This window comes from Chiloscyllium plagiosum, chromosome 4, assembly GCF_004010195.1.
Source record: "Chiloscyllium plagiosum isolate BGI_BamShark_2017 chromosome 4, ASM401019v2, whole genome shotgun sequence".
NCBI lineage: Eukaryota > Metazoa > Chordata > Chondrichthyes > Orectolobiformes > Hemiscylliidae > Chiloscyllium > Chiloscyllium plagiosum.
Genome location: NC_057713.1, coordinates 50,838,988 through 50,866,740, shown reverse-complemented (window position 1 = coordinate 50,866,740; position 27,753 = coordinate 50,838,988). Strand labels below are relative to the sequence as shown.

Here is a 27,753-nt window from a genome sequence, read left to right as displayed (position 1 = left end):
TCAACAGATTGGGATTAAACAGCTAGCATTAGGCTAAAATCCTGAAACTACCCACTGACAGCATTATGGAAACACCTTCATTAAACAATTGCAGTGGTTCCTTAAGACCCAAAACTACTTTTTCAATAGCTAGCAGGAATCCCAAGCTCTGGAGAACATTAAAGAAAACTTGTAAATTATTTCCTTCTGTCCTTCCTGATTTGTATTTAAACATAAGGCAAATTCACAATTGGAAACTGGGCTACTTGCAGACCTATCCAAATCTCTGTTCCCATCAAATTGAGACTAGTACATTTGCCACATTTTAAAATGCACTGTTCTTGAATTGCAGACAGCAGGGAAAGAAGGTGATAAGTTCAGAGAGTTCAACTGAAACATAAAAGGATTTTAGAACATTGCTGCTGAAGAAGTTTACTATAAGTTACCAGAAATTCATATTCTATGTCTTGACGCAACAGAAGATATCAATGAAATGTAATGATGCCAAGAAAAACTATTCCTCCTGGGTGCCCATCAATGAATGTCAATGGTCTGAGGTCTGAAGATCCTACCTGTAGAACAAAATTCTTTCACAAAAGTCATTTGAAACTATAAACATAGTTTGCAAATTAAGAGGTGCTATAATTTTATCTTGGAAGTAACTGTCACTGATGTTATAGTGCAAACCTTAAAACATACTGAATTCCTTTCTCAACACTTTAAGCTATAAATTCAATGAAAACTAAAATTGTCTACAAGCACTTTGTATTCACAACTAATATAAGCAACAAGGGATACTCCACCTGAATTCCAACAGAAGAACATTTGTTTTTTCTCAAAACATCCGCCTTTGATTCCCCTGCTGGCAGGATTCCCTTGTCACTTGCTGGTGTGTTGTCAATGTGCTGTTGACTGTTAGATGGTCCATGAACCTGTGCATTTGCAGCTTCGATAGCAGCATTTAAGGCTTTGACACTGTCCAAACTTTCTGTAGAGTTACTTAGTCCTGACTGACTGTTTAGATCACCCCTCTGGGTATGACCATCCAAATATGCATCTTGAGCAGATTCTGTGCTGCTCTGGGCAGTGATCGAGATGAATGGTTTAATTGTGGTCCGTGGTGGAACTGGAGGAGGATTCTTCTTATATGTAGTAATACATGATGACACTGGTTAGACAGACAAAAACAAAATGTCAAATATTTCTCCAAAATTCTGGATATTGGATGCACAATTATACTCATGACCAATTTTAGAGCTTTGCTTTCAAATTTTAAGGTAACTGTGATAAAATTCCAAAACTGCAATTGAATGAAAAAGTTTTGACAAACTATCCCATAATGTACAGTCTCTCACAATAGTGACAAAAATTTTGAACAGCTCTTCACTCTCCTGATTAAAAATGGAGTGCCAAAACACTTCACGCAACAATAATAAGAATACGTACGGAAGCTACCTTTTACATGTGGTGCAAACAAAATCCATAAGCTTGCAAAATAATTATTTGGATCAAATTGAAAATGGTCCATATGCTCTCAACAAACTCCTTAACTCAATAACTGTCAGAAATGTATAGGACTCCACATATAACCGTGACGTGCAATTCCAGTACAGTTCCACAGATAATCAATCGAAGACAGATACAAAATGACACATTGCATTAAATTTTAAATCCTGAGAGTGAGGCGTCAGGTGAACACCCCACTTTAGCTTATGGGTTTTAGGTTGCATTTAGACCACATTTAATAGATCAACCCAAACTTGCAGAGGATATTTCAAAACTTTGTTAGGCTGCTCATTCTTCATTCAAGTCTGGGCACTACTTACTGACTTTTTGCTTTTTATCATTAGGATTAGAATCCCTATATTGGGGAAACAGGCCCTTTGGCCCAATAATTCCTCACCGATCCCACCCGAAGAGTAACCCACCTAGACCCACTCCCCTACCCTATATTTACCCCTGACTAATGCACCTAACCTACACATCCCAACACTTTAGGCAATTTAGAATGGCCAATTCACCTAACCTGTACATCTCTGGATTGGGAGGAAGCTCACGCAGACACAGGGAGAATGTGCAAACTCCACACAGACAGTCACCCGAGGCTGGAATTGAATGCGGGTCCCTGGTGCTGTGAGGCAACAGTGCTAACCACGGAGTCATTCTGGCATGTGATACAGAAAGCAGGAAACTGTAGGCCAGTTAGCCTAACATCTATCATTGGGAAAATGCTGGAGTCCATTATTAAGCAAAAAAAAAGAAAGGCCATTAAGAAATGCTTAATGCAATAAAACAGGGTCAATATAATTTTGTGAAAGGGAAATCATGTTTGATAAATTTGGTAGCATCCTTTGAGAATATAGGAGAAAGTGAGGACTGCAGATGCTGGAGATCAGAGCTGAAAAATGTGTTGCTGGAAAAGCGCAGCAGGTCAGACAGCATCCAAGGAGCAGGAGAATCGATGTTTCGGGCATAATCCTGATTCCTGAAGAAGGGCTTATGCCCGAAATGTCGATTCTCCTGCTCCTTGGATGCTGGTTGACCTGCTGCGCTTTTCCAGCAACACATTCTCCTTTGAGAATATAACAAGCTGAACTAGTAGATGAAAGTCTTTGGCCTGAAATGTCGATATTCCTGCTCCTTGGATGCCGACTGACCTGCTGTGCTTTTCCAGCACTATCCTAATCTTGACTATAATCTCCAGCATCTGCAGTACCCAGTTTCATCTGAGCTAGTAAAGGCCGACTGATAGATGCTGTATATTTGGATTCCAAAATGCATTTGATAAGGTGTCACATAAAAGGTCATTGTACAAGATAGGAGCTCAGGTTGGAATGCCATGACTAATAGAGTGACACAGGGATCAGTCTGAGAGCTTCAATTATCTATGATATATATTAACAACTTGGAGAAGAGCCTGAGTGCAATATATTTTGCAAACTCTCCTTATTTTGTTTATGTGGTGTGGGATATGAACATTTCTGCAAGGCCAGCATTTGTTATTCAGTCTGAATTGTCATTGAATAGTGATGGTGAGTTGCATTCTTGAAGTGCTGTAGTTCATGATGTGTAGGTACACCAACAATGCTTTTTTAAAAAAAAGAATGTTCATGGGATGTCGCATCACTGGCTCAGCCAACATCTATTGCCTAGACAGAAGTTAAGAGTCAATCCACATTCCTGTGTCTGGAGTTAAGTACAGATCAGACCAGGTAAGGATGGCAAATTTCCATCTTTAAAGACATGAGTGAACCAGATAAGTTTTCATGACAACCAGCAGTGGTAATATGGCTACCATTAGGCCAGCTTTTCATTCCAGATTTTGTTGATTTCAAATTTCCCCATCTACCATGGTGAGATATGACTCCTTGTTCCCAGAACATTAGCCTGGGGTTCTAGACTAGGAATATATTACTATACCACCACCCTTGATCACAGTAATCCAATAACAGTGAAAATATGGTGATTTAGTTCCAAGTTCAGATGGTGCATCTCCTGGAAGGGAGAATGCAGTTGGTGGTGTTCTATGCAACAGCTGTCCTTGTTCTTAAATGGTAGAGATTAAATTTTGGAAGGTACTGCTGAAGGATCCTTTGGGTCCCAATGTATGTTATAAGGAACTGACTTAGTTGAGGTTCCTGCTGGGTGAAGTGAGTTACTGGCCTTTTAATGTCTGTGAGCTGGTTTGCATTGCTCTGTTTTGATACTCACTGTATGAATTGGGCTAAATGATCATGCAGAAATTTTTTTTATACCCATCTTCAATACAGTATTCCTTAGTAGAGATATAGGACACTGTTGCACTACTATGGAAATTTTGGGAACCTAGTGCTGTATTCCACTTATTTTTTCACAAATGCAGATGGCAAATTCAGCAGCTGTTCACAAGACAGCCATCTTAGATCTCAAAGTACAGCACCAACTGCAGTAGAATTGCATATTTGCTTTCAGCTGCAGTTTATGAGTTAATTTAAAGAAACTCATTGCAAATAGTGCAAATTATAGTCAGTATAAAATAGCAAAGTAATTTATTCCAGTGATTACAAAAATAACTCTAATCAGTTAGGAAATGGTTAGCAAGCACAGGTTAACAAAAACGAATCATAGACTCATAGAATCCTGATGTATCGAAGAAGATTATTTGGCTTATTTTGTCTAGGTCTATTTTCCACAAGATCAACACAGCACAAAGTGCCATTTTCCCTCTTTTACATCATAGCCTTACTAGCTTCTCATGTCCCAAATAAAGAACCTAGTTTCAGACAGACAGAAGTTCAGAGTCAATAAAATAGATGACAACCATTCACAAGTTAATTTCTCAGGACAAGTACCAAACCAATCAACCTGCCTGATGTAAAGTTTACACAAAGTTAAACTTGGAAGTTAATTGCCAATCAGTGCTTATTGGTATATTCTGCATAATAATGCCTCTATCAATGATAGTCCACTTTTTAAACAATTGGCACTCTCCTCTCATGTAGTAGACCTATTTTTCCCTTGAATTGGTATTCTTGTGAGTTGTCCTAATGAGTGCAAGATCAAAAGCTTCAACAAAATGTGTCTTTTTTCAGCAATATTCAGGTTACGTACAACTAAATGACTATGGCATATTCAGACTGGTATAGGAATGTGGTTGTTGGAATATAAGATATTAGAAGCAGGCTAATTGCTCCTTTGAACTTGCTCCACCATGCAACAAAATGTCTTAAGTCAATTTTCCTGCCTACACCCACAAGATTCAACTCAAAAATCTAACTTAATCTTGAATAAAATCAGTGAAGCAGCCTTCACTGTTTTTAGGGGATGAGAATTCTACAGACTGATAACATTCTGAGAGAAAAAGATTATTCTCACTTTTTCATCTTAAAAGGGAGACATTTTATTTTACTCTGTGTCAATTGTTCTAATCTTCTCCACAGGAGGAAACATCTTCCCAGGATCTTAAAAGTTTCAATAAGCTAGCCATTAGTCATTTTGTAGTGCAGAACTTGAGCATTGAGAATCACAAAATAGATTCCAGCTATCCTCTAAATCATTTCTGAAAACAATGTCATAACCAATTAGAGTCAAACTGCTTATTTTTTTATTTATATAAAGCTTGGTAGTTAACGGTCAGTTATTTAAGAGTTGATGCATTCTTCATGAGTTGAGTGAATCTGCTATGAACTACTTCTACCATAATTACCTCCCTTTTTTTTCAAATAAGGAGAACAAATCTGAACATAGATCAAATCTGAACCTTATGCAGCTGGAGTAAAATTTCCTCCTTTTATAATCCATTCACTATAAAATGACAACATTTTATTTGGTGAGTGGGTGATTTGGTGAGTGTGCTGGTTGTGAATTTGGCATATTGGGTGGGTGGTCTGTGTGGTAGAAGATGAAAAATCAACCACCACCATCACCCACAAACTGAGAGTTCAGCAGAATGTCCAGGCCATTTTCACTTCAGGGCATCATTTAAATGCTACAGCACCACTTCCTCACAGAACAAGAAGGAGGAATGCCAGCAGGCTGGAATGGAAAACTGAGCCAGAGGTGCTGTGAAGCTGAGATCAAAATAGGGCTGCAATGCTAATGTCATTATTAGCAGGTAAAATGGGCTCTCTGATGCCTGGGTGTGGTCCTCCCCTGACTAGTGTAAGGTCAATCATGATGATTTGAGTGAGAATGTGGTATAATAAATCCCCCTTCATCCTCAAAATGTCAACAGTCCTACCATATGGATAGGGCCAAACGTGATACCCATAGGTACCACCTTAAGGGACTCCAGCATGTTTTGAAAATTTGAAGCATACCTGATGATAAGGCCACACACACACACACAGACATGGCTATGATTCGTTGAATAAAATACACAAAGCCACAATCAGTTTCTTGGTCCCTGAGCTAGACTGAACAGCTGCAGTCTGAAGCAAGTTATAACTGGCTTTTGTATTATGTGAGATGTTACTGCCTTCAGATAAGCTCAGACATACAAACAACAAGTCAGTAAACCACCCTGGATTTTAATAAAATAATTAGAAACCACGTGGACTGACTCATCCTGCACAAACCAAACCTTTAAATTTATAAAGCTGTCAAATTCCCCTTGTTCCCCGTGCCAGCTAATTCTGGAGTGTGATTGGAATGGCAACCGACCTCAAACAGAATTCTGTTTCCTTCCTCAGATGCTGCCTGACCTGATGAGAATTTTCAGTACATTTTGTTTCTAATGCAATACCTCACTGTTTCTTAATGGTTTGATGTTGCTCTTGGGTAGGTTTACAAAGTGCTCCATAATATTTCATGTCAAGTGGTTTGGAAAAGCATTTCCCTTAAATGACAGGAATATTGGCATAGCTTATTCTCTACTCATTTTCAGGACAGAAAATTATTCGTTATAACAAGTGGTGTTTGCTACAGCCAATGATATAGGTAAGTACCTAGTTAGTAAGGTGACATTAGCAACAAATCTTAATTATTAGCCCCTTTGTTTCATGGAAACAAGATCCACGAGTGAAGCTCAAGGATGTATTTTCTAATTCAGTCTCAATTCAGTAATATTGGGCATTAGTTTCTATGCCTTTTATCATATAAATGCAGCTGTTGAATCAAACTTTGCTTTGTTCATAAGATATAATGGGCTGAGAATGCTTAGGCCTGCCACTATATTTAAGGGACAACATTTGCCAAGGAATTTTTAAAAAGCACTTCCGTGAAAACAAAATCAAGTTATTTTTCGTACGTTGATAGTTTCATAACTCCAGCTTGTGGTAACTACTTGAACCACCAAAGCAAGGGTTTCCCTGAGGACAACATGAACTTTGCAAAGTTGACTTGTTTCTTTACCAGACAAAGGCTGCAATACAGTGTAGACAGATGGGCTTGGCTGTGTTCCAGAGAAATGAAACAAGGAGGTCAAACCCATGTGGATTCTGCTTTCATACTTGAAATAAAGCCCTAAGGTGATACTGCAGAAGATGTCAACATCCTTTGCTTTAATTTCAGTCAAGCATCGACTCATCTGAACTTTGTTTCCAATTCTGTGCGAATGTCAAACTGCTTTGAACTCAACAGGATAGGATAATATACGCACAGGCATAAAGTTTTATTTATTTTCAAATTCAAAGTCTCTTTTAATTGCCATCTAAAATCAGATAGAAAATTACCACAGAGATTTTGCAGTGCCAGGTCCTATTAAATGACAGAGCAATACACCTGTAACAAGGACAGACGGTTCAAGAACTTGGCTCAAGTTGCTTTTCAGAACACAGAAAGATGTGCCGAATTAGCATCACTGATTTCCCATGGTATGCTCCAGCAGTTAGGAATAGAAACAGTAAAGCTTTTCATCAGTTCCTGTTTGTTTTCTGCCAGACGCACAGAGCAACTTTGAAACACCAGTGACCCTCAACTTCCAGACAGCCTTGGCGGCAAACACCAAAGTTGACAAATTACACAAGAAAGCATTAGAACTACCACTCCTACTGTTGAGTCATAGAGCAGGAAATAACTCAGGGGCAGAGAGTCAGGATTTGTTTTTCAAACCGTCAATGGATTCTAACCACATGATCTCAGCATTGCAGCTGGTGGGAATAAAAGATCTTATTCCTGCATTGTACAGTAGTTTGTAACAGATACCAAGTGGATCAACCATTACGGTGTTGTTTAGCAACCTTGTCATAGAATTTCCCCCTCCCATTTTACAGGCATTTTATCAACTCAGTTCACTAATCCACAAATGGTGTTTGTCGAACAAAAATCAAGGGAGCCGCTGTTGCTGCAGGACAAGCTTTACAGCTGCCTACATCAATTACTCAGCCATGAGGCAAGTAACAAAAAACAGCTGTTCTACAATTAAAAGTGTCCTTACTAAGGGCAAGGTAAATGCTTAACAAAACGCTCTGTCTTGTTTTAATTATTACAGAAACCAGTATAAATACTCCTTAAATTATTCTTATGGAGTGCACTGATCCATTTTACTTTAAAATATAAACTTAAATGCCATGTAAGGTACCAATTGTTTGAGATGAAATCATAAACCAAAAGGTTTATGAACACATTCACTCTACTCTGTTATAGAATCACTTCAGTCAGTTGCCATTCTGACTAATTTAGTAGTAATATTATAAGATTTTTAAAAATGGGACTACAGCTTTATTAAAAATTTTCCTTTTTGCCACAAGGTGTCATGACTGACACTAACAGAAGCTTGGCTTTACAGATTTAATCATAGCAGGACTAAACCTTTAATCTTAAACTTACTTTTACTGCGGGGTCTGAGCATTGCTTCTCTTTGGCAGAGTGAATGGTGTCATCCAATTCCCAGAGTGATTCTAACTCCTGGGCCTCATTATCAAGTGGAAATAATTCCTGGTCCAACCCATGGAAATCACTGTCTGGTCAGTGGATGACAGTAGGATTTAAGCTCCTCCACATCACTAGTGTTAGCAGTGAACAATTAATACACTGTTAATATCCTTATTTTAAATGTAGGCCCTGCAACATCCACATTCAGTGTTTTAGCAGCTGAGGACAAACATGCTTCTGTTTCTCTGCTACCATGCTGCTCATTCACACTTTTTTATTCACCACTGCACTTTCCTGAATTGACTGCAAAGATAACCTGTGGGAAGATTGAACTGAGCCTGTGCTTGCTCTGGCTGGGATGTTTGATCCAGAGTGTTGAGAGATGCTGATCACCTGGAACAGTTCAGACTAGTTCTTGGAAGTTAGCTACAATAACAAAAGAGGGGCATAAATGAGAACATTGGCTGCACTATACCCATCAGGCAGTGTTTACATGGTGAGTGTTAAAATAGAACAATGACCAATGAATGTTGGAGATGTGGCACAAAAACAGAAATTGCTGGTGAAACTCTACAGGTCTGGCAGCATTTGTGGGGAGGATATATTTATGATCCTTCTGATCTACTGCTCTCTGTTGCTGAACGTTCTGTACTTAGCAAAGGACTTAGTTTCCATACCTCTCTGAGCTCTGTCTCCACCTATCCACTGTTATGAAGGTGTTGGTGTGTACTGTACCTTTAAGCAAGTTGAAAAGTCAGCAAGGACTGGCTGAAAGCACAGAGAGTCCTTAACAAAGTAAAAATGTAACACTTGGTTGAAACACATAGCTGGAGTTGTGTTGCTATGGAATAAAAATAAATGCAAATTTAGCCAATTAGTTTAAATTATGCTCAAGATACCAAAATCTAATCGAATTTGAAATGTAATGTTTTTGATGAAAAACAAATGAAATGATCTGATTTTTTGGGGTATAAAACCAGACATTTTGAACAGTTAGGGGGAGAACTGCCAAGCCACCAACAAACAGACTGCCAGCAGAACAGCTCTCTGAAAGGTACCTGTCTATAAGAAATTTGTGCAGCAGAACACCAAAGTCGACATAGAAGAATCTACAAAGTTTGACATCTGAAAACTATACCTGGGTTTGAAATTGATTTTGCTGTAAATTTAAGAGGGAATTTATTGAACCAGTATTGTAGAGTGGGAGGTAAAAGATAGATTTAAGAGAAAGGAGTGTGTGTTAGTTTTTTAGTATTCTCTGTTAGACTTAAAGAATAAAATTGTTAATTTTTACTTTAAATTATGACCTCTGGGATAGTTCTTTGCCTCTTGAAATTTAACAGATTACAGCATGAGGTGAGCTTCTCTGTGCGTCAGGTTTAAAATTAGCAGAGGGGTTTACCCCATGTTGTAACACCATTCAACTCTCCAGTACTGACCATGCCCCCCCAACCTCATCTTTAGCACAAATATCACTGTTTCCTCGGGTTGCTATCTCTTTCGAAGAGTCACCAGACTCAAAACATTAACTTTTTTTTCCCCACAGATGCTGTCATACCTGCTCAATTTTGCCAGAAATGTCTGTTTTTGTTTATATTTGAGTGTTTCTGTAAGATGAAGTGAGTACATGTGAGAACAAATGGGAAATGAATAACTGAATTGAAATAACTCCACGGAGGCTGGTATCCCATCACCAAGTCACCCTTTATTTATATGTGGAGAGCTTTTGACACTAATCCAGCTTCCTACAAGCCAGCTCGCAGAGGGAATAGAACCCCTGACTCCTGTCGATAGCTGTCAGCCAGGGCTCCCTGATTAGACCTGGTTAACAGCCTCGATTAAGGAAATCATATTCTATTCTACATAAACCAATAATTAATATTACCCATCAGCTTCAGATGGTTCATGGATTTTACCTTTGTGCACTCCCTCAAGCTTTTTTAGCACCAGAACTAGCCCTGCAAGGCCTGGAAGGAACTTAAGGATATAAAATTACATGTTTTTCAGACCAGTTTTGTTCCAATATCGTCTTGTCTTTAAAGTAGACAAATAGTGCTGAAGTGTAAGGAGCTTCAATCAGACAGACAGAGACTATGTGTTACGCCCCTTGGTTATGTTGCAAGCGTGCTTTGTAGACTCACTTTTCTGAAAGAAAATGCAGAAGAAATTCAATTTTAAATGACGGGTGTGCCCTGCCGCAATATATGCATGTGAAATTTTGAAAAATACATATGTTTATTTAGTATGGACCATATTGCCTTAGACATGGCGCAATCTATTAAGAGTGCAAAGTGGGTTTGCATACTTTGCCAACTACTTGATATGATAAAAGATTAGCCTGCCCAATTTTGAAAAATATCCCAAGGGTTTAAACCTCTTTCCCCCATTATTGTCTTACACATGAAGTGTACCAGACTCATACCATTTACTCCCAAGTTGAATACACTTCTCAAGTGTACGGCCAAACTTTCCAGTCAGGCAATTTTTGGAAAAGTATTTCCATTGCACATCTGCAAAAGAAGAAATTCTTCAACTGTCTCCATCAAAAATGTTCTTTCCTGCAGCTTTGATTGACCAAAATGCAGACATTTTCAGTTTCAGTCCATGATGAAGAATTGCAGGATACAGAGCTGGATCTTCCAGTCAATGGTAGAGATGTTCACCACTGACCGTGTGAAGAAGTGTGACCTTTCCTTTAAGGAACCGGCTCTCCTGACTGCATCAAGGGCCTAATGAAGAAGTCAGTTTCGAGGTTTGGTGTGACTGATGAAATAACAACTTATTGAGGCTACAAGCTGAAGATGTCGTCCAACTCAATCACAGGCAAGTGTTTCCTGATTTTCTTATTTAACGGTAGCAAAACAAGTTTTAATTACAGCAATTGCAACACCCCTTACACTCAGTATCCACCTGTCCCCCCATCTCACAACTCTTCAATTTGACTTGTGTCAGGAATAGCACCGAGGAGCGGTAAAATGGAGGAAGTGGGATGCCAATGGGAGTTTGTGAGAGGAGATGGGGAAGTTTGATTTTACAGATAGTGAGCATGCCGCCAGAATAATCAAATATAAAGAGCTTTCGTTTCCTCAATGTGTTAATTCGATACCTTTCCTTATCCTTGATTTGGAGATGCCGGTGTTGGACTGGGGTGTACAAAGTTAAAAATCACACAACAACAGGTTTAATTGGAAGCACACTAGCTTTAAGAGAGTCGCTCCTTCATCAGGTGGTAGTGGAGGGCTCAATCCTAACACACAGAATTTATAGCAAAACTTTACAGTGTGACGTAACTGAAATTATACATTGAAAAATTGATTGTCTGTTAAGTCTTTCATCTGTTTGAATACCATGGTAGTTTCACTTCTTTCATGTGTAAATCACAAAACTTTTTTTTAAAAAGTTGCATTCTCAGGTTAGCTGTTAACAATGGTGATAGCTAGACAATATGTTGAAGGTGTTAGCCCCCTGTGTTCTTTATGTCATGATGCTTAGATTGATTTTAATCTAAAAAGTGAGATAACAGAATTTTACATGAATTCGTGCAGTTTTGGAGCTCAGAGTTCTACATGAATGCATGCAGTTATTGAGCAAAGTACAATGTAACCCTGAAAGTACAAATTCACCCCACAAAATATATGTGTGCATGTGAATCTTGTCTGTCTGTGTGTGTGTATCTGTCTGGGTTGGGGGTTGTGAGCGTGAGAAAGTGTATGTGTGTGTGTAATGAGTGTAGAGTGTCTTAAATTTGTGAGGGGGTGCATGTGTGATGTGGCAGTGTGTGTGGATGTGGCAGTGTGTGTGTCTGCAAGGGGTATGTTGGTGTCTCTGTGTGCGTCTGTGTGTATGGGAGTGCCTGTGTGTGTGTGAGAGAGAGTGTGTGTGTGTGTAGGAGTGTCTGTGTGTCTGTATAGTGTAATGGTGGTCACCTGTAATGTGACATGAACCCAAGGTCCCGGTTGAGATCCTCCCTATGGGTACCGAACTTAGCTATCAGCCTCAGCTTGGCCACTTTTCGAAGCTGCCTATCCCGAAATCTGCCATCCAAGCCTCTGCTATTTGTGTCTAAACTTTACACCAAGACCTGTCACATCCCTGTGCTCACTGTCTACATTGGTTCCTGTGTTACCAACATAATAATTTTAAAATTCTCACTGTTGTTTTCAAATCACTTTATGGCTTCACCTCTCCTTAACTCTGTTACCTTCTCCTGGGCCCAAACTCTCTGAGATATCTGTACTCTCATAGTTCTGACCTTTTTATTATCTGTGATTTTAATCATAGAATCTTTACAGTGCCGTCGTGCCTGTACCAACCCTCCAAAGAGCATATCCCTTTAACTCCATATTTCCTATGTCTAACCCACCCAGCTTGCACAATCCTGTACACTATGGGCAATTTAGCATGGCCAATCCACTTAATGTGCACATCTCTGGACTGTGGGGGGGAACTGGAGCACCCAGAGGAAACGCTTGCAGGAGCAGGGAAAATGGGCAAACTTCACACAGACAGTCGCCCAAGGCTGGAATCGAACCTGTGTCCCTAAGCTGTGAGGCAACAGTGCTAACCACTGAACCACTGTGCCGCCCCCACTTTGCAGCATTTATGGCTGCACTAGAATATCTCCCTTCACCACTGTACCTCATTTTCCTACTTTAAGACACTCATAAAATCTACCTCAATACTAAGCTTTTAATCATCTGACCTACTCTCTCCTCATGGCTCGATGTTATATCTTGTTTTAGTATGGTCCTTTATGTCCATTCTCCAACGTAATGCTCCAGTGTCATGGATGTAAGAGTTCTGGGGTACTGGGCTAATGGTCGGATACTTGGTAGTGTGGATGAGCAGAGGGATCTTGGTGTCCATGTACACAGATCTCTGAAAGTTACCACCCAGGTAAATAGTGCGGTGAAAAAGGCATATGGCATATTGGCTTTTATTGGTAGAGGAATTGAGTTCCGGAGCCCTGAGGTCATGTTGCAGTTGTATAAGACACTGGTGCGGCCGCATCTGGAGTATTGTGTGCAGTTTTGGTCGCCATACTATAGGAAGGATGTGGAGGCACTGGAACGGGTGCAGAGGAGGTTTACCAGGATGTTGCCTGGTATGGTAGGAAGATCGTATGAGGAAAGGCTGAGGCACTTGGGGCTGTTTTCATTGGAGAAAAGAAGGTTTAGGGGTGACTTGATAGAGGTGTACAAGATGATTAGAGGTTTAGATAGGGTTGACCATGAGAAACTTTTTCCACGTATGGAGTCAGCTATTACGAGGGGGCATAGCTTTAAATTAAGGGGTGCTAGGTATAGGACAGATGTTAGGGGTAGATTCTTTACTCAGCAAGTCGTGAGTTCATGGAATGCCCTGCCAGTAGCAGTGGTGGACTCTCCCTCTTTATGGGCATTTAAACGGGCATTGGATAGGCATATGGAGGATAGTGGGCTAGTGTAGGTTAGGTGGGCTTGGATCGGCGCAACATCGAGGGCCAAAGGGCCTGTACTGTGCTGTATTTTTCTATGTTCTATGTTCTATGATGGCTAAGGAATGCAGGGGTTTTTACAATCCAATCTTTCTAAAATAATTTTCAAAATGTGCCCCACTGTTCTGCTCCCAAGTCCTCGCTCACAGGAAGGGTTCAGGAGAGGAAAGTTATGACAGGGTGGTTCAGAGAGAGTGAGGGACCACATTTCAAAAGCTGCAGAGTGAGGAGCAGGGAGGATCTGAAGTGAGCAGGAAGATCAGACAGCAAAGGTTCAGAAGCAAAATTGTTAGTGAGCTTGAAGTTCTGTAAATAACAACATTTCTCTTTCATTTTAAACTTGTTTTATCGTAAAAGATATTCCATGTAGGAATTTATTAATGTAAAATATATCAACTTCGTACACAAAATTGAAAAGATGATACATTCTGGAAATGTGGCAATGATCATGAGCCTCGCAGCAAAGGCAAATGTACAAATACTTATCACATTTCTGAATTTTTACAGTTAGTATCAGGTATGCCAGGAACAGAGTTACTGACAGAGTCTGCACTTAAGTCTTGCTGTTGCATTTTCTCAGGGGAAAAAGATATCCTGAGGCAAGCAATTAAGGTTATTTCACTCATTAATAAAAATAGAAATTCTGATCAATGAAGTTTATTTACAAACATTTACGTCACATACACATGCCTGTCAGCACGATTTTACATAACTGGACAGAATTCACAACTGAAAGTTTGATTATTTATCTCTTGCCATATGAATGAATAGAAAATTCTGTTCTGTATGAAAGTATGTGTTACCAGAAAATTCAAATTCATTTTCTCAGCCTTGCCTTTGTAATTACATTAGGTTGTTCAAATAACTGGATTTTTGAAATGTTCTTGTGAAAAAATACTTCATTATGAGTATGCAATGAACAAATTAATGAATTGTTGTCTTCTGTATCTAACTTCACAAAGTATTTGTGAGTTCAGAGATGTCTCTATACAAATTTCTATGAATTTTCTTTTCCTTTAAAAGTTACACAAGCCACAAAATACTAATATGTATTAATACTATTACAAATTGTTAAAACCATTAATCTACAGTGATGGAGAAGAACAAAAGGAGTTTTCAGTCTGTGAGATAGATCGTGCATATCATTGTTGTTGCATAGAAAGACTGGAGAATTTAAATACTAATCAGTACCTGGTACTTTTAACTTTAGGAAACGTGCCAAAAATTTACTTTTCTTAAGACTGCTCAATTATAGGGGCACATGTGCTCCTCCAGGTCTTTGATGATTTAATGACAAAGCAGCATGATTGGATAATGCTGCTATTTAACCTGGACTTTGATACATTAAGTACAATCCTCTAGTTTTTTTTCTTTTTTATTTCAAAAATATGCTTTATTGATAAAATAACTTTTTATATACATAATCAGAACCACAGTTCAAGTTCACAGTAGCTTATCAAGGAAACAAACACTGGAGTTTGACTCTATCGTAAAAACCAAAGACCTCTCTTTTACATACAATACTATATTTACATACATTTGAGGCACTAGGAGGATCCGATAACTGAATGGACCCACATTTATCTTCAGTAAGATGTTTCACCACTGCACCTTAGCAGCAGCTGCCATAAGCTTCAGAGTGTCCCTCAGCACGTAGTCCTGGACCTTGGAATGTGCCAGTCTGCAACACTCGGTGAAGTTGCTTTGGAAGACCAACAAATTTCATGCAGACCAAACAGCATCTTTCACCGAGTTGATGGTCCTCCAGGTGCACTTGATGTTTGTCTTAGTTTGCATTTTAGGGAATAGACCGGAGAGAACAGACTCCTGAGTCAGGAAGCTGCTTGGGATGAACACCAATGAAAATCACTGTATCTTTCTCCAGTCGTTTGGCAGAATGCCTCATCACAAGAACTTTCCAACAAGCACCACGACATTGCTTGGCTGCTGGTGAGAACGGTACTACCTGAAATCCGTCGTGTGTGCCCAGTCAGTGTGCAGTACTGCACGCTGCCCTTGAAGACGGCTATTGTACTAGAGTCTTGCTTCAGGGGAAGCTGCTGACCAATCAGAGACTGGTGGCTTCTGGATCTAGAAAGACTATTTGTCAAGCCTCAGTTTCTAAAACATTTGATGGTGACATACTAAGCAGTTTACTTTTGTTTCTCACTGGATGGGGACTGCAAGGAGAAGGGAGTTTGAAATGAGGGCAGAGGATTGCTTTAAGAAGACACCCCCAATCTGTGTCTTCGATTATCCCAGGTCAGGGCAAATGGAGGGCCCCATCAAATAGTAGGCAAACCAACTGTATTTCTTACCTATTGAGAAGTCAGATTATTGGGTCATTCATGAGTTGAAGCCCTTAAGTGGTCATTAATTGTAAGAGGTTTCAGAGCTGGTGAGTTGATTAAGTCCCCAGTGGACCTTTTCATCATGCTTTTAATTGTTGAAGTGGAAAGAAGAGGCAAATTGTCTCTCCTGCTCAATTATTTCCTTGTCTCATCAACTCTCTTGCTTCCTCCATGAAGAGAATTTTCCACCCATCAGCAATATTCTCCCACTGCGATAACACTGCCCCATCCCTAACCTGTTTCCCTATGGGAAGGATTATTACTAATGCAAGAAAAGTTCCCCAAAGCAGTTTCCAAGAAGGAACCCACAAGTGCCAGTAATACAACATTGACCAAGGGCTGAACTGAATGAGCTGTATAATATTCTCGACAAAAAAACAGATTCGAGGTTTTGAATCCTGCAGCAAGAAACCTAGTCCTGATACCCAAACCCTGTCCAGCACTTACAAGACACAAATCAACACTATGATGGAACACTCCTCAACTTGTCTGGATGGGTGCAGCTCCAACAATGCTCAAGAAGCTTGACAACATTCAGGTCAACACAGCCCATGTGACTGACACCATGTCCACAAATATTCATTCATTCTATCATCGACATTCAGCAGAAGCAGTGTGTACTGTCGATGAGAAATTCACCGAGTGCCTTAAGCAACACTCTTCAAGTCCACAACCACTCATTCTTAATCTCTGTTATCACATGACATGGATTGCTTTCAGTGCAGCCTACCCATTCTCTCCTAAGCCCAGCTTTCATTATCAGTTATTCAGTTTCGTTTTTGTCCTGGCTTAATATCAACAGTCCCTTTATTTGCCTACCCCTTTCATACTTGTTTCTCTCTGGACTCTGTCTCCACCAATCCACTCACTTCTCCCAGCATGCTTCACCCTCACCCCCAACCACACCATTAGCATAAATAGCATTTTTGCCAAGCTGCTATCAGTTCTGATTGATTAAGAGTCACCAGACTCAAAATATTAACTCTGTTTTCTCCTCACAGATGCAGCCAGACCTGTTGAGTTTCTCTAGAAGATTCTGTTTTTGTTTCAGATCTCCGGGTCCTTGACATTTTTTTTGATTAAGGAGTATTTATTTATTGGCTGAGGGGTGAGACATTATGCCATAATCGATGCAGATTGTTTTCCTAGCATGCCTGGGCCCTTTTAAATGTTTGAAGATAATGCAAACAATCAGAAGGGAGTAAAGAGAATTAAAACTTAATAAAACATAGGGGGTATAGTTAGTAAGTTTGCAGATGACACCAAAATTGGAGATGTAGTGGACAGCAAAGAAGGTTACCTGATAGTACAATGGGATCCTGATCAGATGGGCCAATGGGCTAAGGAGTGGCAGATAGAGTTTAAGTTAGATAAATGTGAGGTGCTGTATTTTGGAAAAGCAAATCAGAGCAGGACATATACACTTAATGGTGAGATCCTAGGGAGTGTTGCTGAACAAAGAGACCTTGGAGCTCAGGTTCATAGTTCCTTCAAAGTAGAGTCGCAGGTAGATAGGATAGTGAATAAGGCATTTGGTATGCTTTCCTTTATTGGTCAGAGCACTGAGTATAGGAGTTGGGAGGTCCTGTTGCGGCTGTACAGGACATTGGTTAGGCCACTTTTGGAATATTGCATGCAATTCTGAACTCCTTCCTATCGGAAGGATATTGTGAAACTTGAAAGGGTTCAGAAAAGATTTGTAAGGATGTTGCCAGGGTTGGAGGATTTGAGCTATAGGGAGAGGCTGAATAGGCTGGAGTTGTTTTCCCTGGAGGTTGATGGGTGACCTTATAGAGGTTTATAAAATCATGAGGGGCATGGATAAGATAAACAGATAAGGATTTTTCCCTGGGGTGGGGGAGTCCCGAATTAGAGGGCAGGTTTAGGGTGAGAGGGGAAAGATATAAAAGGGACCTAAGGGGCAACTTATTCACACAGAAGGTGAAGCATGTATGGAATGAGCTGCCAGAGGAAGTGCTGGAGGCTGGTACAATTACAATATTTAAAAGGCATCTGGATTTGGAGGGATATCGGCCAATGATTGGTAGATGAGACTAGATTAGGTTAGGATATCTGGTTGGCTTGGACGAGTTGGATTGAAGGGTCTGTTTCCGTGCTATATATCTCTATGACTCTAATCAACGCAGCAGTCAAACAACTCAAGGGATAAAGTGAAAATTAAATTAAATTAAATGTCATTCAATAATGAGAAATTCAAAACCTTGCTTTGAGTTTTGTTGAGTCAGTGTAGCCGTGTAGAATCACAGTACAATGTGTCTGACAGAATCTAGACATGAAACACCTCAGCAAACGAGATGAAGGAACCTGCGGGGTAACTAAATAGCATTTTTAAGTTAAAATAAACTGTTTGTTAATTGATGAAGAACTTGTCAGTTTAATTATCTGTCTCTCAACCAAGTTTGCAACAAGGCTGCCTCATCTGTGGGAGTGTATGAACAAATCACAGCTGATAGTCAAATGCAATGAATATAAATAAGTGCTCACTTACACATGAGTCAAACAGGTTTGAAAGAGGAAATGGCATTATTTATCTGAACAAGGTCATCATAACTTATTGGTCATAATCATCAACAACAGTTACACTGTAGCAGAGGCAATTAAAGAACAAAGATCGAAAGTAAATTTAAATTCTTTCGAAACATTGTTTTCAACACCAGAGAATGAAGCATTCTGACTACACATCTGAGTGCTGCAATTCTGATCAGATCAAAGGCAGAAACTCAGTGGAATTCCTGGACAGGGACCAGAAAATGAGGTGGACCCTGGCACTGCCTGGAACTCTTCTTAAACTCTTTATATTCTGGAGGTAGCAAAGTGGGCTTGTTGGAAAGTGTTCTGCATATTTCTTCATTTAAGGAGGTCATATTTAGCAGTTATCTGGGGTACCAACTGGTGTTAGTTTACCAAAAGGGCAGGAATGGTTCGACTACCAGTCACCGATCTCTCAAAAACTCAAAACTTCAGAAACCAAGGGCTAAATTTCATGTATTTGTTTGGGGGTTAAGTATCAATTTCATAGAGGGTTTCTCTCTGTGAGACCTAACATGTTTTCCCACTGCATCTTCCCAAATCCATCTCATTAACTACCTTTCCCAGTCCTAATGCACTCCTCCCATGTGAATCTCGTCCCATTCTACTACTCACTGTGTGCAGCGCAACTCAACACTGCAAAGATTTCCCTGAATGGACAGACATTTCTGGTGCCCCAGCACAAAGTGTCCTTGCTGCAGTATTATAATGAGTTGCTTTTGTGCCCTGAGGTGCGGCATGGAAATGTAGAAGTTTCAATGGACCAGAGGTGTGCCGCGATCTTTCTTAGAGGCTTGTCACATGTTGGTTACCAGTGTCCATGGGTGTGAGGTGCATGTGGTTGGTGCTCATGGAGCATGCCTTGAGATGTTTCTGCCTGGTACTCAACATGAAACTCTTGTGGAACAAGCCTGAAGTCATTAGGTATCCGCTGTGACTTCCATGTCGAGAATGTTTGGTGTCTAGTTTGCTCGTGTCAGCTGGTACAATATAAAGCAGCATATTCATGAAGCAAAATTTGCAGTTAATATGGTTGTTAACCAGCAACAATCCCCCTTAATAGCAACTCACTGCTGCCTAGCAAGAATCACATCTCGACACCCAGAACATTGTTAAAAGATGTAGCAAATTGTTCCTGATATTGAACTAGGCCTCGCTTGTACTTCTCATGCAATTCTGCTACATCTCTTAATGACAATAGCCCATGTCATTCAGGTCCTTATAAGATTCCAGCCTGAATTTACATTGAGCTTAGGTCTGACAACTCACCCTCTCAACTTGCAGCTTCAATTTGCTGGCACACAAACGCCACAAACCAGGAGATATTAAAATAAGATTTAAACAGATTGGCCACAGTTTTTATGGAAATTCTGTCAGATATTAAAGTTCATCAAAAATAATTATCTAATTGTGTACATTAAACTGTGATGTCATAAAAAAGTAACCACTGAAAACCGGCATTGGTATTGCATGTGCATTGCGCTCTTGCCTGATTTTCCACTGAGCTGTGGGGAGGTTGCGCCTGCAACTACCTCACCTGCTAGAAAAATTCATAGCAACGTCAGCTCAAATAAATTTCTTCCTGCTGAGACTCTTGAGACTTGAGATAAAAGAAGCACTGCTGAGCTCAAAGAAATTACATAAATGCATAAAAAGCTTTAGCTGCTGAGAAAACTTGCACTCCAGGCAAATGTCAAAAAACAGAGCGTGCAAGGGTTTGACACGGTCCAGAAATATTTAGAACTGATCTATTTCAAACTTAAAACTGCAGTTACACAACTTTGACAGTGGTCCATGCTGAACAATGGACATTGTGAAACATTACTTCCATTATATTAAGTATGACACAGAAGAATCTACTCACTGAGTGCCAGAGATATCAAGAATTTATAGTGCAAAACAAGCAGAGCATAATACTTGTCAATATTTATAAGATAGTTAAAATAAATGTGGCCTCCTTATACAGGTCTCGAGCTCTTTGTCTGCAGAGGTGTTATGCATTTTGGACTACTTCCTGTAGCAGCTACAAAGATAAAAGGTGACAGACTAATAATTACAGGAGGGAAGCATTAAGGGAAGCTTAACTGAAGTTTGTGATTGTGCAAGGATTGAACTGACTGGTTAAAGACATCATTTTCGGGGAAAAGAAATTTTCGGGAATGGCTTCAGTTACAGTTGGCAACCTTAGTTTGAGTTCTCCATGACACTGCTTTATTGGAACTAGGTATTGCTGACGTTCCATCTACTGGTGAGTGTTGCAAGTTACTGCACACTAAAGGATTTTAGAAAGGCGATAAAATGATAAATGGTTAACCAGGGAAGTGAAGCATAGTATTAAATGAAAAGAAGAAGGACACAATGTCACAAAGCTTAGTTGTAAACCAGAGGATTGGGAAAGTTTTAAAACCCCCCAAAAAACCAAAATAGTAATAGAAAGGGAGAATATAGACCATAAGGGAAAATTAGCAAGTGATATAAAGATGTAAGAGCTTATTTAAATATATAAAAAGGAATAGAGAGGCCACTGTCTTACAAATATTGACCAGAATTATGCACTGCTTGTTTTGTACTACAGATTCTTGATTACTCTGGCACTCAGTGAGTAGATATTTCTGTGTCACTCATTAGGAGTACTATTTTCACAATGGAGTTATACTGTCCATTATTCAGCATGGGCCAGAGAAGGAGGCTAGGAAAATAATAATGAGGAACTAGGAAGTGGCAGGTGAGCTGAATAAATACTCAGCTTCAGTTTTCATGGTAGTGGAGACTAACAGCATTCGGAAGTAATCAAGGGGCTAAGGTTGGGGTGGGGGAAAGGAAACAGACACAAATGTATTACTAGAGAAAAGGTACAAGGGAAACTAATGGGACTAAAGGCTGATACACTACCTAGACTGAATGGACTGCATTTTTGGATATTAAAAGAAGAGTCTACAGAGATAGTAGATGCACTGGTAGTAATCTTCCAATATTCCACAAAAGTACTGGAGGATTGTAAGTTGTCAATCTAACACCTTACTTAAAAATGGAAGGGGGCAAAAATCAGCTTACTGCTACTAGTGTAACATCTGTCATTGATAAAATGTTAGATTCCATTAAAAAAAGGTGTAATTGTAGAGCTTTTAGAAATACATCTATGATCAAGCAGAGTTGACATACCTTCATAAAGCGAAAGTCATATCTGAAAATGTATTAGAGTTTGTTGAGAACTTTACAAATTTCGACAAAGGGGAGCTAGTGGCTGTGCTATATTGGAATTTACATGAGGTGATCACGTACTGCACATGAGGCTACTTTAATGAGATAACAGCTCCTGGGGGTGCTGGATTGTAATTAGCATGGTTTGAGGGATGCTTACCCAATAGAAGACAGAATGTTGGGATAAAGAAAGGATTTTCAGGATGATAATCTATAACTAGGGGAATGCTGTAGCCATCAGTACATATTATTTAGAATATATATTTGGATGATGGAAGTCAGTGTACTATCGTCACGTTTGCAGCTGACAGAAAAATAGGTGGAGTAGCAAGTAGTGACGATGACATAAAGAATTGAGATGAGGTGTTGGTTAGCTCAGTTGACTGGATGCTGGTTTGCAATGCAGTCTTGCCAAAACAGTGGGTTCAATTCCCCTACTGGCTGAGGTTACCATGAAGGTCCTGCCTTCTCAAATTTGTACCTTGTCTCAGATCTGGTGACACTCAGGTAAAACTCATCACCAATATTTCTCCAATGACAGTGTGGCCCCCTGAGACTTTAGTTTGCCTTTACAGGTGGGTATAAACAAGTTGGGTGATTAGACAAAAACTTGGCAGTTGGAATATGAGAAAATTTGAGGTTATGCACTTTGGCTGGAGAAATAGAAGAATTATTAATTATTATTATAATGGCAAAAACTGCAGAAAAGAACTGCAATGGGATTTAGGATTCCAGTGCATGAACCACAAAAAAATTTAGCATACAAGTTCAGCAGGTAATAAGGAAAACAAGTGGACTGTTGGTCTTTTTTTCAAAGGGAATGGAGTACAAACATAGTGCAGTCTTGCAAAAACCATACAAGCCACTAGTCAGACACATCCAATGAGAAATATTCATTTAGCAGCTCTCCAATCTTCACTGGGTCCCCACAATTTCCCACTTCTGTCTTTGACTGGCCCTATTCCTACCCTAGTCATCCTTTTATTCCTCACATACCTATAGAAAGCTTTAGGGTTCTCCTTTATTCTACTTGCTAATGTCTGCTCATGTCCCTTCCTTGCTCTGCTTAACTCTCTCTTTAAATCCTTCCTAGCTAATCTATAACTCTCCATTGCCTCATCTGAACCATCTCGTCTCGACGTCACATAAGCCTCCCACTTCGGTGTGGACTCGGAGGGTCGCGAAGGGCCTGTTTCCACCTTGTAGGGAATCTAATGTAATCTAGTTTTTCTGCTTAACAAGAGATGCAATTTCTTTAATAAACCATGGTTCCTTAACCTTATTACTTCCTCCCTGCCTGACAGGGACATACCTATCAAGGACGCACAATATCTGTTCCTTAAACCAGCTCCACATTTCGATTGTCCCAATAGCCTGCATTTTGCTACCCCATTCTATGCCTCCTAAGTCTTGCCTAATTGCATTATAATTGCCCTTCCCCATTTATAGCTCATGCCTGTGGCATGTACCTATCCCTTTCCATCGCTAAACTAAATGTAACTGAATTATGGTCACTCTCTCCAAAGTGCTTACCTACCACGAAATCAAACACCTGACGTGGTTCATTACCAAGCACCAGATCCAGTGTTGAAGTAGACACACTTCAAACCAGCTTGCTGTCTGCCAGCACATTCCTGTGACTGTGAAATCCTGTCCATGTCCTCCCTACTCACGTCTTCCTGTGCACTGGAACTACACCTCAGGTTCCTGTCCCCCTGCTGAGCTAGTTTAAACCCATCCGAATAGCACCAGCAAGTTTCTGACCTAAGATATTAGTACCCTGCTGGTTCAAGTGAAGACTGTCCTGTTTGTAGAGGTCCCACCTTCCCCAGAATGAGCCCCAGTTATCCATATACCTGAAACCCTCCCTCCTGCACCATCCCTGCAGCCACGTGTTCAGTTGATATCTCTCCCTATTCCTCGCCTCGCTATCACATGGCACAGGCGAACTTCACCTCAAACATCATGCAGGAAGAATATTTCTCTCCCTGCACTGCCATCCCTGCTAGTCCCCAGATCAAGAAGTAAAAAAAAAGAGAAGTTTACCTGATGTCTCCTTGGTGTTTAAGGTTAGAGGAGGTGGATGGGTGGTTTAGAAAATACTCATTTATATAGCTGAGGGGGAAAAAAAAGTCCCTCCTTTCTCAGAAACCTCTGCTCTCCAATGTCAGATATAAAGAATAAATTAGTGACTCACCTTTCCTGGCAGACTCCTGGTCCAAACTCCCGCTCTTCCTGCCGCTGTAAACAGAATAATTAAACTAAACTAATCCAGTCCCATTTGCCTGCACTTGGCCCATACCCCCTAAACCCTTTCTATTTATATACCCATCCAGATGTCTTTTAAATGCTGTAATTGTCCCAGCCTCCATACTTCCTCTGACAGCTCATTCCATACACGCACCACCCTCTGCATGAAAATGTTGCCCCTTAGGTCCCTTTTAAATCTTCCCTTCTCACCCTAAACCTATGCCCTCTAGGCCTGGACTTGCCCAACCCAGGGAAAAGACCTTGTCTATTTATCCTGATCAGCCCCTCATGATGCCTCCGATGCTCCAGGGAAAGCAGCCCCAGCCTATTCAACCTCTCTCTATAGCTCAAACCCTCCCACCCTGGCAACATCCTTGTAAATCTTTCCTGAACCTTTTCAAGTTTCACAACATCTTTTTTGATAGGAGGGAAACCAGAATTACACACAATATTCCAAAAGTGGTCTAACCAATGTCCTATACAGCCACAACATGACCTCTCAACTCCTATACTCAATGCATTGACCAATAAAGGAAAGCATACCAATACCTTCTTCACTATCCTATCTACCTGCAGCTCTGCATTCAAGAAACTATGAACCTGCACTTCAAGGTCTCTTTGTTCAGCAAGAATCTCTAGGTTCTTACCATTAAGTCCTGCCCTGACTTGTCCTTTCAAAGTGCAGCACCTCACATTTATCTAAAAGAAACTCCATCTGCCACTCTTCAGCACATTGGACCATCTGATCAAGATCCTGTTGTACTCTCAGGTAACCTTTTTCACTGTCCACTACACCTCCAATTTTGGTGTCACCTGCAAGCTTACTAATCATACATCCTATGTTCACATCCAAGTCATTTATATAAATGATGGAAAACCCTGGACCCAGCACTGATTCTTGTGGCACATTGCTGATCACAGACCTCCAGTCTGAATATCAACCGTCCACCACCACCCTCTGTCTTCTACCTTTGAGCCAGCTCTGTATCCAAATGGCTCGTTCTCCCTATATTCCATGTGATCTAACCTTGTTAACCAGTCTACCATGAGGAACCTTGTTGAACTCCTTACTAAAGTCCAGATCGATCACATCCACCGCTCTGCCCTGATCAATCCTCTTTGTTACTTCTTCAAAAAACTCAATCAAGTTAGTAAGACATGATTTCCTACGCCGAAAGCCATGTTAACTATCTTTAATCAGTCATTGCCTTTCTAAATACATGTAAATCCTATCCCTCAGGATTCCCTCCAACAGCTTGCCCACCGCTGAGGTCAGGCTCTATAATTCCCTGGCTTTTCCTTACTATCTTCCTTAAATCTTAAATTTAACTTGCTTCCTTTATCTACTCTACCAGCCTCAGATATACATTTTTGCTCCCTATGACTCTGCCATGTCACCACAACCCCCACCCCCAACTTACCAGTGTAACGCCTCCTGAGTAGCACTCGCACATCTCCCCACGAGGATACTGGTCTCCTTCCAATTAAGGCCCAACCCATCCTTCCTATACAGGTCACTTCTACTCAAGAAGAGATCCCAATGGTCCAAAAATGCGAATCTTTGCTGCTTACACCATCTACTTAGTCATGCATTTATCTGCCCTATCCTTCTATTTCTAATCTCACGAGATCAGAAGTCACACAACACCAAGTTATAACCCAACAGGTTATAGTCCAGCAGGTTTATTTGATTGAAAGCTTGTGATTTCAAATAAACCTGTTGTACTATAACCTGATTTCACGTGACTTCTGAACTTATCCACTGCAGGCCAACACCAGCACCTCCACATCATGCTCTCATGAGCACTCGGCTTCAGGAGTATATTATTACCCACAAGGAGCTGCTTTTTACCTGCCTAATTTTCGATAATCTCTCTGCAGAACCTCATCCCTTTCTCCACCTACGTCACTGGTACCAACATGTACAATGACTTTCTGCTGGTCACTCTGCCCTTTCAAAATATTTTACACCCACTCTGATACTTCCTTGACTCTTTTAGTTTAAAATAAAAAGGGGTGCTAGTGGTGGTGCTCCTGAATGCCACATGCTGTTATTTGATTGTAGCTGCAGCTGGATAGAATGCTTAGTTTTCTTTCATCAGCTCCCACTCCAGTATTCACTACGTTGTCTTGTGCAGACTTTGATTTCCATGTGTGGAACATGATTTGGGAAAAAAATTGAAAGCCGCGTTGTGACCTACTCTTTACACTATCAATGCAAATAAATGAACCACATCAACACCATTTAAATACTATGGAACCAAAGCAAATATTAATGTTACACTGAGAATTATCAAAATATTGATCTGCTAATTCACCCTGCTAATACAGTAACCCATTGTCTACTTTAACTTCAAAACATTTCAGCCATTACTCTTGTCTCAAAGAAATGCCATTAATGCAGGAGGTGAAATGTATGAAGGTTAATGAAGCCTGAAACAGTAGGAAGACAAATAAGGAAGATTGTCTCACAGTTTCACAGGTTGTTCATTGGCCGTCAGACAGATAGCTCCCACTCAAAACAATGCAGCTGTAATGACCATGAGAACTCTTATCAGTCTTTGGCAGAGTCAAATATTAAAGTTTATCTTGAAATTCTACTGAAACTCGTCTCCTTTTTCCTTATGGGCCTATGTAGTGTTGAGGGCAGGGAGGATGGGGAGTAGAGGAATGCTGTTAAATTGGTCTTGACCAGTAGCACAACATATTGACTTCTTTGGAAAAGAAAACTAAGCAGGGTGAGAACTGCAGTCTTTCAACAGCAGCTACTTGGGTAATTACCAAATGCACTCTCATAATCTTTTGCTGCGATTTTGAATGGATTTTACAAAACATGTACAGCAATGCAGCAAGTTCAGGCGAGGTAGGCTCTAGGTTTGATCTTTAGCCTGTGGCAACAGTATAATTGGCTTCAGCAATCTTGGATTAAGGATAGGAGTGTCATCTTTTGATCATCACTGAATGGCTCCTCCTGGAAATCTGCATGTGGTTGTGGTGACATTCCCCTCATTTAAACAGTCAGCTGACCCTCAGGCTAGGATTCTCTGTCCTTCATTTCAGGTTGGAATTAGGATGGAAAACCTGACAGGAGACATGATCTGTCATGAATTCGCTCATTAACATACCTTTAAGATTTCCTTTAAAATTGTTGCAAGTCTTTCAATTCACCTGTCCATTTGTTTTTATATTACCCTGGCCATTCCCCCCTGGTTATTGCCTGTATTTCAGCTCCCTTCACTCCAAAAGACAGAGATTCGAAAAGATCATCTAAGAATGCAAAAATAACCTCCAGCTTTTTACAACTGCAAACTACTTCAACCCTCTCCCTTGTCTTGCCTGACCTGACCGCCAACAAGTGCGAGGAACTTGTGGATTTCTTTGTCACTGAGACTGATGTCGATGTGGCTTGTTGGGCTGTGAACCTAATGCAGAAAGGTGGGAGTAGGGAGGCTAGCTCTTTGTTGATCAGAGCAGACAATAATGGGCCAAACAGCTTCCTTTGTTGTTGTAAATTTTCTTTGCTTTCATCCATCAGTTCTCTTTACTTTTTTTAGATTAAATTCCCTACAATGTGGAAACAGGCCCTTCAGCCCAACCAGTCCACACTGACCCTCTGAAGAGTAACCCACCCAGACCCATTTCCCTCTGACCAAT

The 27,753-nt window shown here is 40.3% G+C and overlaps 1 protein-coding gene across 11 annotated transcripts in view; it reads right to left on the bottom strand.

The window, feature by feature from the left end:
* dlgap1a (discs, large (Drosophila) homolog-associated protein 1a) overlaps positions 1-27,753 on the bottom strand; it is a 767,710-nt gene that overhangs the window by 45,007 nt on the left and 694,950 nt on the right. For all 11 annotated transcript variants that reach the window (XM_043688191.1, XM_043688189.1, XM_043688201.1 and 8 more), the window contains one exon: positions 783-1,147. In XM_043688191.1, the coding sequence (XP_043544126.1) occupies positions 783-1,147 (365 nt within the window). The remainder of the gene's footprint in view (positions 1-782; positions 1,148-27,753) is intronic.